Source organism: Eulemur rufifrons, chromosome 10, assembly GCF_041146395.1.
Source record: "Eulemur rufifrons isolate Redbay chromosome 10, OSU_ERuf_1, whole genome shotgun sequence".
NCBI classification, from domain to species: Eukaryota; Metazoa; Chordata; class Mammalia; order Primates; family Lemuridae; genus Eulemur; species Eulemur rufifrons.
This window is the reverse complement of record NC_090992.1, coordinates 22,361,026-22,374,456: the sequence shown is the minus strand read 5'-3', so window position 1 is coordinate 22,374,456 and position 13,431 is coordinate 22,361,026. Positions and strand designations below refer to the sequence as shown.

Sequence of the window (13,431 nt, the reverse complement as noted above, 5' to 3'; positions counted from 1 at the left end):
GTTTTCACTGATCCATTATCTGATTGAATTTGTTATGTTTCATAGAGAAGAAAAAAAGAAAACCAGAGAAGAGAAGGGATTTTATCCAAGATCACACATCATGACCATAGTTAGGCAGGGATTAGAACCCAGGTCTGCTGACTTTGGATCCAGTGCTTTTCCCACCAAAACACAAAGTTCCCTTATTCAAAGAAGCTGAGCTACTTAGAACCAACTCTATATAGTATGGTAAAATTTACAAAAGTTTTAAAATAAATGTTAGCAATGATTTTTAACAGATATCTTTAAAATATACTTAAATATTACAAAATGAAAAACATCCTGGGTGAAATAATTCCATGCTGGGGAGGTAGTTTAAAAGTGAGTGCTTGTAATAAAGAGCAAGTAAGGTCAAATTTTTAAACCTATAATTTTGCAAAGTATCCCCCGGAGTGATTTGACATCTTGGGGAACATTTTGTGATTTGACCTTTTGCAACCAGTGCTGGCAGTTGCCTGAATTTGAACATTCTTTTCTCGAGCTGCTTTCAAAGCCATTTTAGAAAGCTTGGTATTCTGATAACATTAGGTTTCTCAACCTCTGTGGAGTCTTTTCTTTAAGAAAATGTCAGTGCTTGGGTTAGATTAAGCAAGTCCAGCTTCAAATGCAAAGTTATGCCAGGCTCATGGAAAGGGTGAAAATGACAAGAAAAATAAAGCATTTCTAATATATGCTTATCTCTCCAGAAGAGGTTTCTGGGTTTTGGGTTATATTCGTTAATAACATTTCTCTTTTTGCCTCCTGATTTTGGAACCATTTGTGAGATGTAGTCACAAGTTAGATAGATAGATTTCAAATATCATCTTCCTTGCTGGTGATATTGGTTTGTAGAATCAGTTTTTAATTGCAACTGGGATCCTTACTATTTCTCCTCCAAGTCTACTCTTTGGTAGTACCCAACCAAAGGGAGAGGTGGTTGTCTAAGACCCATACACTTGTTTAGAATAGCTGCCTGAGACCCATTGCGTACCTACAGTAGGCATGAGGGAGATCACTAGATCTACCTCTAAACATTACTCCATGCCTTGACTCAAGAGAGTTTACCAAATGAACAAGGAGAAGCAAGAAATTACTAGATCCATCCAATATGGAACCACCTAATTGGCCAAATGTCTCAATTTCACCAACAGATAACACAAAATGAATGACATGGGAGGAGGAAGAATCAAATCTTTTCTTTCCAATACTTCTAAATGGGTGACTATTCCTGTTCAACAGATCACAGAAGAATAAGGGAAAATGAAAGAAATTATGAACCCCCAAAGAGGAATGTGTCTCACAGCGAGTCCTGCTGAATATTTGTATTTTAGGCTATAGAAAGTGCTCTCCATAAACCTACTTCTATGATTATATAGGTGAAAAATGCTAAGTTAAAGCAAACATCTTCCTAGAGTGCAGAAGCACATCCCTGCTAGTGTGTGTGGTGAACCTCCAGTGATGTAGTATGCTGTGTTCACAAAATCAAATGACCTTGATTGAAGAAGTTATTATTTTTAGTATATTAAGAAACCAATGCTCAATGAAACATATTTTTAGAGATATTGCTTTAGGAGTACTCCCAACTAATCTCTTTATCTTTCTTTTCTACTGTTTTCAGTTCCTTTTTTTTCCACCTTCTTTTTTAATATTTTAATTTCTGGTGGCTCTCAAACTTTGGCAGAAATATTAAACAATAAATGAAATAAACTAGGAGCTGAAAAAAGAACAAAAATTGGGATAATTTATAAAGAATAAAAAGTATTCATAAAGACTAAATTTATATAGAGTAAATATTTACAAAGAATAAAAAATGCTTATTTTTCAAATTCACAAGGCAGCATCCATCTAATTATAATTTGAACCATATGTCATGATTCAAATGCCCTCCACTATTTGTGCTGACCTTCTCAACTTATTGCATCTGTTATCTTATTAGAATTAGTGGAAAATCATAGGTAAACCTTGGATTTAGGGTCACAACTTGGTTAGATGCCTACTCCAATATTAGCAGATAGAGGAAAATTACCACAAATGTGAAACCTTTGTATACTAATCAGTAATATTTAATAAGAATAAACCATAGGTTTTAGGTGACATTCAGAGTGCCTAGTAGTCTTTGGCACATAAAAAGGGATCAAAAGTGGCAGTAATTACCAAAAAAAAATTAATAATTGCAATAACTCCATGAGGTTGCTGTGGTGGATTTTGTCATTTCTATTTCACATACAAGGAAACTGAAGCCTAGGTGGGTTAGTTAAAATAACCTCCTAATATCAAAAATTAGTTTCTGACTAATTTGGGACAAGAACTCAGTTCTTTGTATAGGTACTCTCCTGTTTTTACAAATTGATGGATAACAAACAGCTTTCTGGGAGAGCAAGCTTCTATCTTCAGAGTAGATGGAACAAGTCACTTCCCATGGCTAAAGACTCTGTTTTCCAGGACAGCCCTGTAGACCATATATTTTTCTATTGAGAAATATTGTTTCTTTCCACATATCACAAATAGGATTTCTACTCATTTGCTATGTGAAGTCCAGTCTCATTATTTCTACGTCAGAATGGCAAAATACAATATATTGGCCCCTCCTCTGTGGCTCTGGGATTATAACTCTGATGAATCAATTATAATCTCTAACTCAAAGGAGCACAGAGTTCTTCTAAAACTTACCTAATTGTGCATGGTTGACTACAAGTAAATGACTACATCCTTTCTCAGGATTTCTCAGACCTTCACTGAGACCTCTGTAGATTCCAATTTCTTTATAAAGTCCAATTTTCTCATCAAAGTTAACAGAGATAACTAAACTATACATTTGTGTGTGCTGCTTATGGGTATCTCTCTTCTGAACTGCTAAAAATATTCCCAGTGAACCACGACAGCTAAGAGTTAAAAATGAATTCACATTTTAGAATTTTTCCCGAAATGGGACTTCTGAAAGAGGTAAATGAGATCTTAATGTCACAATAATATTCTACACAAAGAGTAGCTATACGTGAAAGGATATTTTGTTACCTTTGACTACCAAACTTTGTTGATATGTTGATATGTTATTAGTCTGGTCTTCAGAGTCTGAGTTGAACAAAAGAGTGTGTAATTTTACTGACACAAATCTGTTAACTATACTAAGGTGGGAGTGTGTTAAAGGTTTTCATGGATACACTGATATTGGGATAAACAAGTACAAAATTGGCTGCTTTACTATTACTCCTGAAGGTTGCAGGTAGCACTTTAACAAAGACTAAAAAACATACCACTCAACGGGAAAATTACCTACCAATGTTATAGAAGTTATTTTGCAAAAATGACTGTCCTTACGGAAGCTGTGTATCTATAAATTGTACTTGAAAGATGACAAAAGACTTTCCCTACCATTAGCAAATGTGAGTCCCACAATAGCCTTAGTAGTGAGTCTGTTTATCTGTATTTTACTGGAAAAATTTAAATGACTCACCCAGGTTCCTGTACCTTGTTATCATTATCACATGTACTTGAATCCTGGGATTAGATCTGCTATGCGAATTACTCAGCACTTATGTAAAACATGTTTTAATATCTTGTCAGATGTTTGCAGGAGTAGACTTAATTATGCTGGGAAATTGCATTCCTTTTTGATGGATCAAAGTGGTGAATATATTTATTTGTATCTGTAGTTTTAGATTTCTGAGCCGGAGTTGTTATATTTATGTAGATCCCAAGGTGAATTCATTTGCTGCATTTTTAGAATTTGATGATGGACTCGGAATAATGAACTGCATTGCAAAAATCCACATCAGGCTAGGCACCTGTGGTGACTATTTTGAAGGGTGAGGAAGAGAAGCTATTGCACTAATAAAGAGAATCGTCTGTTAAAGGAGTCCAGAAAACTGAGATACTAGCAAATACCTTACTGTGTGAACCTGGAGACAACCTCTGTGCTCTGGAGGCTTTGCAATTATTGAATGTCTTTTTATCTAAAGCTGTTCTCCAAGAGAAAAGCTCTGCTATGGTCATTGAATCGGAGAGGCTGGTATTCTAGACAAATAGGTTTCTAGCCTCCTAAAGGTAATATGTGCATTATATAAAGTTCAAGAACAAATGAAGGGCATTTTTCTCTTTGAGGTTGGGGACTGCGGTTATCCAAACCAGCAGAATGTTGGTTTGTGTTAACTACATTCAACAATTTCTCAGCTTCCCACTGTTTTTCCCCTTTATCTCCTTTGTCTTAACCACAGATTCAGAATGAAGAAGATATTTTCTACAAAGGCAGTGTGGGTGTGGGAGGCAGGAGGCTTCAGCCTCCCCCTACTTCTTAGCTCTGTTTCCTTGCATAAAGCAGCCTCCTTCTTTGATAGACCTCAATTGCTTACTCTTTAAGAGGATAGAATTGGTTGGTATAGATGAATTCTAATCCCCTAACTCTGATTCTCTTTTGAATGTTTAGCAGTATTTCTTCTGTGTTTATTATGGGTCAGAATAGTGTTTAATCGTGTTACATAGATGACTCTATTTTGTAACAACTGACACTAATGGACCCTTTGCTATGTGTCAGGAATTGTACCAAACATGGTATATGCATTAACTTTTTTTATGTTCACAATAACCTTGCGAGGTGGATTCTGTTATTATTCCTACTTAATAGATAAAGAAGTTGAGACTCATAGAGTTAAGGAAGTTGCCTGAAATCACACAACCAGTTAGTGACAGGACTAGGATTTCTGAACCCAGCTAGTCTAATATGACAGTCCTTACAGTCCCAGCTAGTCTAATATGACAGTCCTTGCAGTCCTAGTTAGTCTAATATGACACTCCTTGCAGTGGGCACTATCACCTTCTAGCTCACGCACCCATTTCCCAGATGCTTGAGAGTCGGCTGCTAACAGCTCACTACTGTGCCCTTCTCCAGAGAATTGACTTTGGCCAAATTACAGCCATCTCAAGCAGGAGATTAAGACCATCTCACTTCAGCCTACAGGAACAGATGTCTGCTCTGCTTCTAGGGAACCTGACTTGAAGCAGCTCCTGTTCTTCACTGCAATTCCACGCTCCTGCACTCAGTGGAGATTCAGACAAAGTCTTTAAAAGATAGATTTAAGCCAGAAAAAAATTACCTTCTTTAATTACACTTTTTATTTTTTATTGTATTTTACCTAATTGCTATTTTCTTCTTTTCCTTCAACATATGAACTTAAACAACAAATGAAATAACGATGGTGAAGTTTTTAAGTGAAGACACACCTATTAGACTTGATGTGGTAGACTGGGGTGGTTCCGTTTCAGCAGCCAAACCCCTTTGTTCTTTTTTCGTACTAATTGGATCTGGCTGAGAAGCTCAAATCACCAATCAATTCTTTACTAAACATAATGCAACCACTCTGATGAAGCTGATTTCCTTTCCTTTTTTTTTTTCTTGGCAAGCAGTTAAAATTGCTAACAGCTCACTGTGACCTTATATCCACATCTCAGGGGATTAAGTTCAGCAAGGTCTCCAGCAAAAATATTTCCAGATGCAATGATTTGTAAAGTAAAAGTTTAATATTTTAAAAGCCCATATTGATATCTGCCTTGGTCTTAAACACTTTTGGTGCATAGTTCATCCAGGATTTTCTTCATGGCATTCTGAGCTAAAGCATGTATGCATTTAACAAATAATTGTTGAATCCCATCTATGTACCAGGCACTGTACTAGATGCTGAGAATAAAATAGCAAAATAGGTACAACTACTTCCTTCATGGAGCTCATGAAATAATTATAATCTAGACTATAATCTAATATTCACAATCATATACTCTTGATTATAATCTTACTAAGATCTTACTTTGAGATCTTACGGAGGACATTTGATCTAATAAGTGCCTCTTTGATGGTGGGGTAAATTAATTGACATTTGAAGAATAAAAAGGGTTAATTAGGTCAAGATGGCATATTAGAGTATGAGCCCGAGAAGTCAGCATGTGAAAAGACCCTATGGCAAGAGGTAGCTTGGTACAGGGGGGCATTTGATGAAATGCAAGAACCCCAATTAGTGAAGGTACACTATTCAATATTGGGCTGGAGATGTAATCAGGAAAAAGACCGTATGAAGCCTTACAGCCAAGTTAAATAATTTTAGTGTGTCCTGATATCAATGGGTAATTATTGAAGGGTTTGGGGGTATGTACTCATATATGTATATGACATGATCAGAGGGACAGAGAACATTCCAGAAGTTGGGGACAACATAATACAAACAAGAACAAAAGAATGAGAAGTACTACTCCTTTGGGAGAACAGAAAGTAAATGAAGTTCACTAGGCATAAAACAAAGAGATTATAAATGGTATGAGATAAGGCTGGGATGACTCAGTATGGATCATGGTAAAATGGACTAGAATCACATGTTAAGCAGGGTGGATTTTACACTGAGAAACTTGAAGAAGATTGTCTGAACAAAGATGTATTTTAGAAAGAGTTTAGTTCAGTACTCTTCAGTTGAACTTTTAATGATGAAGGAACTGTTTCTATAATCTTTACTGTCCAATACATTAGTCACTAGCCACACATAGCTATTGAGAACTTGAAATGTGGCTTCTTCAACTGAGAAACTAAATTTTAAAATTTTATGTGATTTTAAATTATGTTTAAGATGGTTACCACTTTAGACACCACAGGTCTAGCTGCACTGCGGGGTACGTGTGGGGGGTGGTGGTGATGGAGGTGGTGTGGGTGATTGGAAATTCAGAAAGAAGGAAGAGATTATTTAGTAATATGAGAGATAAATGATGGCAAGAAGAATAAAGACCAAAAAAATCATAGAAACGTGAAATTAAAATATGTAGTTCACTTTGTCTAGTGTTTAGAGAACACAGAGGGACATAAGAAAGAAGGAACCAGGTTAAATTCAGAGTATAGACTGCCTTGATGCCAAGCTCAGTTTGGACTTTCTTTGAAGAGAAGCATGGGCCTATTTAAATTTTGTGAAAATTAGCATTATTTAATCAGAACTTTCAGAAATGTATCTGCCAGAAACATTAATTGTGATATGTAAGATAAATTAACATGTATCTGGTTATTAGAGCCCTTATGCAATTAACTGTACAGTGATAATATATTGATATTTCTTTCCTATCCTAAAGACCCCTTGATGGCCAAGACTACAGCTTAGCTATATGTCTTTTTCCCTCCCTTGACCTCACAGGACTTAGTTGTTGGGAGAATGTTGAATGTATTCCAGAATAGTTCATGAAAGTCTAAGCCACTACTGGGAGTGCTGGGCTGGTGATTGATGCAGAAACTGCTTAAGAGTAGCACATATAGAAGTTAGCAACTGATTAATTTGGAAGTCTTTTCTCCCCAACAATGTTCTAGATTCCTAAAGCTCAGGGACTGGGATTCTGCCCAAGGACTGGGTATTCTATTCACACTTCTGGGCACGCAGCGAACCTTGAGAAAATCTTGGTGCCAATCGAAGGAAATATTTGAAAACCATTCTTTTTTCCTGCAGTGTTTATCACAGAAATCTAAAAGCAAAATATGTTTTTTATACTTCTAGAATACCTTCCAAAAGATTTACATCAATACCTACTGCCTCCAAAAGTGTATAACTATGCTCTTTGTGAGTTTTTCTGGCACTAAACATTACCAAGAGTTTATTTTTTCTCCAATCTGATACTCTAAAAATGAAATAGTATTATTTTAATGTATATTTCACTAATCACTACTAAAGTTGAGAATCTTTTCATATATTTTGTATTTATAAATGCTCCATACATGCATATCTTACTTAAAAAATTGTTTCTTTTCTCAGTGACTAATGGGAATTCTTTATGTATGAGTGATATTAGCCTTTGATTTCTTATTTATTTTTGAAATATCCTATTCAAGTGCAGTATTTTGCCTTTCAAAACTACTTATAGCATTTTTGTATTATAGTCATTCTAACTTCTACACTGTAAACCTATATATTTTTTTCTTTATGCCTTTTATGTTTTAGTTATGCTTGACAAAGCCTTTTCCACACTAAGACTATAAAGATAGTCTACATTTTTTCCTTGAATAGTATTTAGATACACTCATAAATTTGGATCTTACACTTATTTTGTATGTTAGAGTAAGGTACAGATCTAATTTCAGAAAACAATTTTCCCAAATGAAACTTCAGTCAGTCAACTCTCCTGCTTGCCTTTGGTCAAAATCAACCTCATGGAATTATGCCTAAGATTCAAGTGTTTAATGAAGGATGATAAAGGTAGATCTAATACATCTTTCAACTCAGCTCTCTGTCTCTCTTGGTTGTAGAGAGAACATAATCTTGTTCCCATTTAATACATTTAATTTAGAATCAGTTGTGAAATCCCATATGTCTTAATCTCCACATTACCTAATATAGTGCTTTATGCATAGCGGTGATTAAAAATATTTGTTGGCTTAAAGAAGGAACAGCAGAAAGAAGTGTAAAGAAGTATACAACAGTATTTATTTCTTCAAATTTAACTTAGTAGAATAATATATACTCTATTCAACTATATTTAAGTGGAGTAAAAATCCATGATAGTGGAACAAAGTGAAGATATATTTAAGTATGTTTTTTTTTTTTTTTTACCAACCTGACAAAGTATTTAAGATGTTTAGAGATAATATATGCAAACCATTAATCCAGTGCCTGTACATAGTAGGCCCTTATTATTGGTAATAGAAAATAATTTTTAGATTTCATGGGTTCAATGGAAGGAAAGACTTCTGTACCAATGAATCTCTAAGCTCTTAAGAGGAGATAATTTCATGTATGAAATAAGAACCTAAACACTCTACTAAATACTGAATTTTAAATCTTTCATATGATTAACACCACAGTGAATAAAAAAATATACTGACATTGTTACTCTCTTCTTAAAACTAGACATAAGAAACTTATAAACAAAATAGAGAAAAAGACATTAATGAGTGTTATTTCAAATTGTATGTCTCCTCTTCTCAATCATAGCCTGTGTCTATACATTCTAAATTAGGACCAAAGCAGGGACAAAACTAATTTATAAAATCCTATGACTTTAACATCATATGCTAGGATAAATCAATAGAAAGAATAAATTAGAAGTGGCTGAAATAACCACCTTTGACTTGGTTGGCATTTAAACCTTTGGGGCTTCGAGAATCACTGATGCGGCACTTTAAGGGGATTTGATTTTGCAGGCACTTCAGCCCAAGAATTTTTAAGAATAAAAAAGTGTTGTGGCCTTGGAGATATGACAGGTATCAGGCTGTTACTGTGAAGCTGCTTTGCTTTTAAATAGCTTATCCCCAAGTTTGAATCCACAATCCACTGGTAGAAAAGCTTTAGATTTGCTGGCAAATATGAAAGATGCTCAGAAGCTATTACCTTATCATAGAAATTGATAAATAACTGGACCTGGAAGTTTAGACTCTAACCTAAAGGGAAGTAGAGAATTTAACTGAGATAATTATCTTGCTAACTTTGGGCAAAATTAAAGAGTCACCTTTAAAAGAGTCAGATCATTAATGCCAAAGTGCAGATTCTCATTCTCTTACATGACAAGGGGAAAAGAAGTTACTAAAATTGTCCAGCTTTATTTAAATTATTATAATTTGTAAATTTTCATTTAAACACATTTAAAATGTTAAAAAAAAAAAAAAGCTCAAGAACTTGGAAAATAGGAGAGAAAGTACCCCTGAATATTATGATTTAAAAAGACACCCTTTCTTTATTACTTTGCTTTTTCTATCTAAAATAAGAGAGCTTGCATTTGCCTTTGGTGTTCAGATAAAAGAAATGAAAAAAGAAAAAGATAGATGTTAATAGAGGTCATCTTAAATTAAATCTTTTTACTCTTCAATCATAAGTGTGTCTATTATATTCTAAATTAGGACAAAAGCAGAGACCAAACTAATTTATGAAATCCTATGACTTTAAATAGTTTATGTTCAATAAATTAACACAAAGAAGCATAAGCTCTGGGAACTAACTAAAATCTATCACCGTTGATATAAAAATTTTCTACCTTCAAATTTTCAGGCATAATTGCTAAATAATTGCTACTCATTGATCTCTGGGAGGGAACTGATTCCCATGAGAAGACTAATTCTCCAGTCAGTGCTAGGCCAGGATCACTGCCTCAATCAGGCCTGATTTAGAAAAGTAATAGCATGCCAATCTACCAAAAAGCAGTGGTGAGAGGTTTTCAAAATCTCACTTAGGAAACATCGCAAGGTTAGGGGAGAGTCTTTACTCCTTGGAGGAAGAGCCAATGAAAGACGTTCTGTCTCAGAATTTTTGAAGCATATGGGGTTGAGCTTGAGTGTGGGAAGGAAAAACCAGACTGAGTATTAGTAACAACTCACCATGCTAAGGCAGTCCTTTCTGAATCAGGCTTCCAGGGCATTTTATTTTCAAATCAGATTAAATCAGCCAAGTAGAGAAACACAGGAATAAAACCAAATAGTTAAGCTAAAACATATGATTTGGATTTAATTATCTATATATTTCAGGACAAAATATAATTTAATTTTAAAAAGTAGCAACGTTTGAAAAGTCGTCTTATGTAAACTCACATTGCCAGTGCAGATATAGTCTTCGAAACTGATGTTCTCTAAGAGTTATAAAGAAAACATAAATATATAGTAACTGGGATGTGTTTCCACAGTATATTTTCTAATTTTAAAAATTAAAATGTTTTAAAATTTCACTTGGAATGATAGAAAATGAAGGACATAGAATTTTAAAAGCAACTCATGCAGCATGATTTTAAAAAAATCAGAGACTTCAAATTGTGTCACAATAAATTGTTCTCATGCCCCAATATATGGTTACTGTTTGATTTTTCTAGTACTTTTTATTAGTATATTCTCTGGATTATTTACATAAATTTCTTTTTTTTAACTCAAATGTTACATAATATACTTTATTGATTTTTAGGGTTTTTTTTTTCCTTTACGTGTAAAATTTATGAAGACATTCATTCTTTTTTTTTTTCATTTATTCAACAAATGTTGCTGCATGTCTATTTGAAGTCAAAAGGATGCTAAATACTGTTTGTGTGATGGTGAGATAAAATAGGAACTGTTTGTGGACTTATGCAGTTAAAGGTCAATTGGAGAGAGAGAGATTAGCACACAGAAATCACCATACAAATGAATGAACACTTGCAAATTAAAGTACCTGCTGTAAAGGAAAACCATATGATTTAATGAAGATATGAAAAAAAGGTTTCATCATAAGAATTTGGTTATAAATTCTGAGGAAAACATTCATTTCTAGTGTCAAGCACCAGGGCACTCCTCCAGGGTTTGTATAGATGAAGACCCTAAGAAAAATAGGAACATATTCCAAAAGTTGGAATGTATTGCAGGCAAGACAGGCATTAGTGTAGAGATACTGTGCCCTGCCCTCTCCACCACACACAAAAAATTATACTGTCTGTATCAAGTAGGAAGGGAAGGTCAAAAATCATCTGAAAAAGGAAAATTTGACCAATATGCTAAAAAATGTTTCCTTCTATCCAGTAGTCACATTGCTTCTAAAAGGATCAGGATTCAGTTCAGGTTAGTTTTTATTTGTTTTGTTTCTGTTTTTAACCCAAGTGAGTAGAAAATAGTTTAAAATACAGCTCTTACATAGAGCTCTTAATTTAAATGGGTGCCTGTGAGCATTGAATACATGATTATTTTCAAATGTTTCCAGTTTTTGATAAGGGCTTGTGTGGTGCTGTCTTCATTCTGTTCCAGGAGATTATGTGGTCATGTCTGTCTACTTCGACCTGAGCAGGAGAATGGGCTACTTCACCATCCAGACCTACATCCCCTGCACACTCATCGTCGTCCTATCCTGGGTGTCTTTCTGGATCAATAAGGATGCCGTTCCAGCCAGAACATCTTTAGGTGAGACATACTTTTTCATGTTGTAACGTCCCAAGATAAGTCCCCAAAACAAGTAATCCTTATTTCCCTTTCTAAGTTGATATGTTTTAAATTCAACCAGCAGTTACATAGAAATGCCATATGTTTCATTTTAAAGAAAGCTACCGTATTTATAAAAAATAGTGTTTCAAGATTCCTAGTTCTGTGGTTCTGTTTTCCTTGATTACCTCAATAGATTTTCTTTCGTGAGTTTTCTTAATAAATTTAACTATAAAAATACTTTTAATTTTAGCAGATTTATTTGTTTTACCCTCTGGGCAATAATATGCTGAAAATGCTCCCATCAGCTTGTGAAAGCTGATTGTGTTTATCCTTTCCCAACTCTGTGTTCAAAGATGTCACTTTAGTAGTTTGAAATGGGCCAAACTGGAAATGTTAACAACATGAAGATAGGTAAACATTAAAGCTCGGGGCCTTCTTTTTTCTAGAGAGTCAATTGTAGCATATTTCTCAGCACATCACTAGCAGTTGGCTAATTCCAACATGCCTAATTATTGCGATGACGTTTGAAGTAATTCAGTCTTTACAGAAGAGTCATTGAAAAGATTATTTTGGGGAAAACACATTTAACTGTGAAATTTTGAGGGGAAAAGCCCCTCTAATTATTTACAATTTGCTCTGCCTATTATATGTAGTGATATTTGTGTTGGATTTTCACATCGTTTTCTTCACACGAAGAAGAAGTCTCACGTAGACTAAAACAAAGCCACGGACATATACGATTTTTTAAAGACATAACTAAAAATAAGGCTAGTGAAAGATGAATTATAAATTCACACTGCCCTTTCATCAGCTGTGTCAAACCTAAACCTAAAAACATCACTTGCTAACTCTGGCTAGAGAGGCGGAATCACGTAATAGTTAAGAACTCAGTTTTGAAGTCCAACAAATCTGGGTTTCAAGTTACATATATAGTATAACCTTGGAATTCCGTTTAATCTCTCCAAATCACAGTTTCCTCGAACAAAAGAAAATATATACCAATTCCTGTATGCACTTGTGCAGTTCTATTAGGGTTAAATAAAGTATTCTATGCAAAGCACATAGAACAGAGTAAAGCCTCAGAAATGTTGGCTACTATAGTCATTTTCTGACAAAATGATCTGTACTAGGTTATTAAACTGAGGGCAGAAGTGATTACTGGGGGAAAAAAAGACATCATTTGCATATCTGTCCTCTTCCAAACCTAATTTAGTTCCCCATCTGTTTCAAAATGAAGTTATTTTGATTTTTCCTGTTACATGCAGTACTTTGTGTTACAAGTCCTATTCAACAATTAAAATATCTTGTCTAATGCTACATGCTGAAACAAACCCAAAATATGTTGAGCCTCTTACTTTAGGACTATTACTTGTCACTGTGAGTAGACTGTGTTGCATTACATGCTTGCGTGTCTGTCTCTCATGTCAGAGTGTCAGTGTCTTTTCATCTCCAGTATAGTGCCTGGCACGTAGATGGGACCTCGATGATTGTTCAATTAATGTATACACTTGTGAATGGATGGAACAAATGAATTAATG

General features: G+C 34.6%; 1 protein-coding gene across 12 annotated transcripts in view; it reads left to right on the top strand.

The window, feature by feature from the left end:
• The window catches only part of GABRG2 (gamma-aminobutyric acid type A receptor subunit gamma2), a 93,238-nt gene that overhangs the window by 69,378 nt on the left and 10,429 nt on the right, over positions 1-13,431 (top strand). For 10 of the 12 annotated variants that reach the window (XM_069484244.1, XM_069484247.1, XM_069484248.1 and 7 more), the window contains one exon: positions 11,720-11,872. In XM_069484244.1, the coding sequence (XP_069340345.1) occupies positions 11,720-11,872 (153 nt within the window). The remainder of the gene's footprint in view (positions 1-11,719; positions 11,873-13,431) is intronic. The other 2 variants (XM_069484245.1, XM_069484242.1) reach the window with 1 other exon arrangement.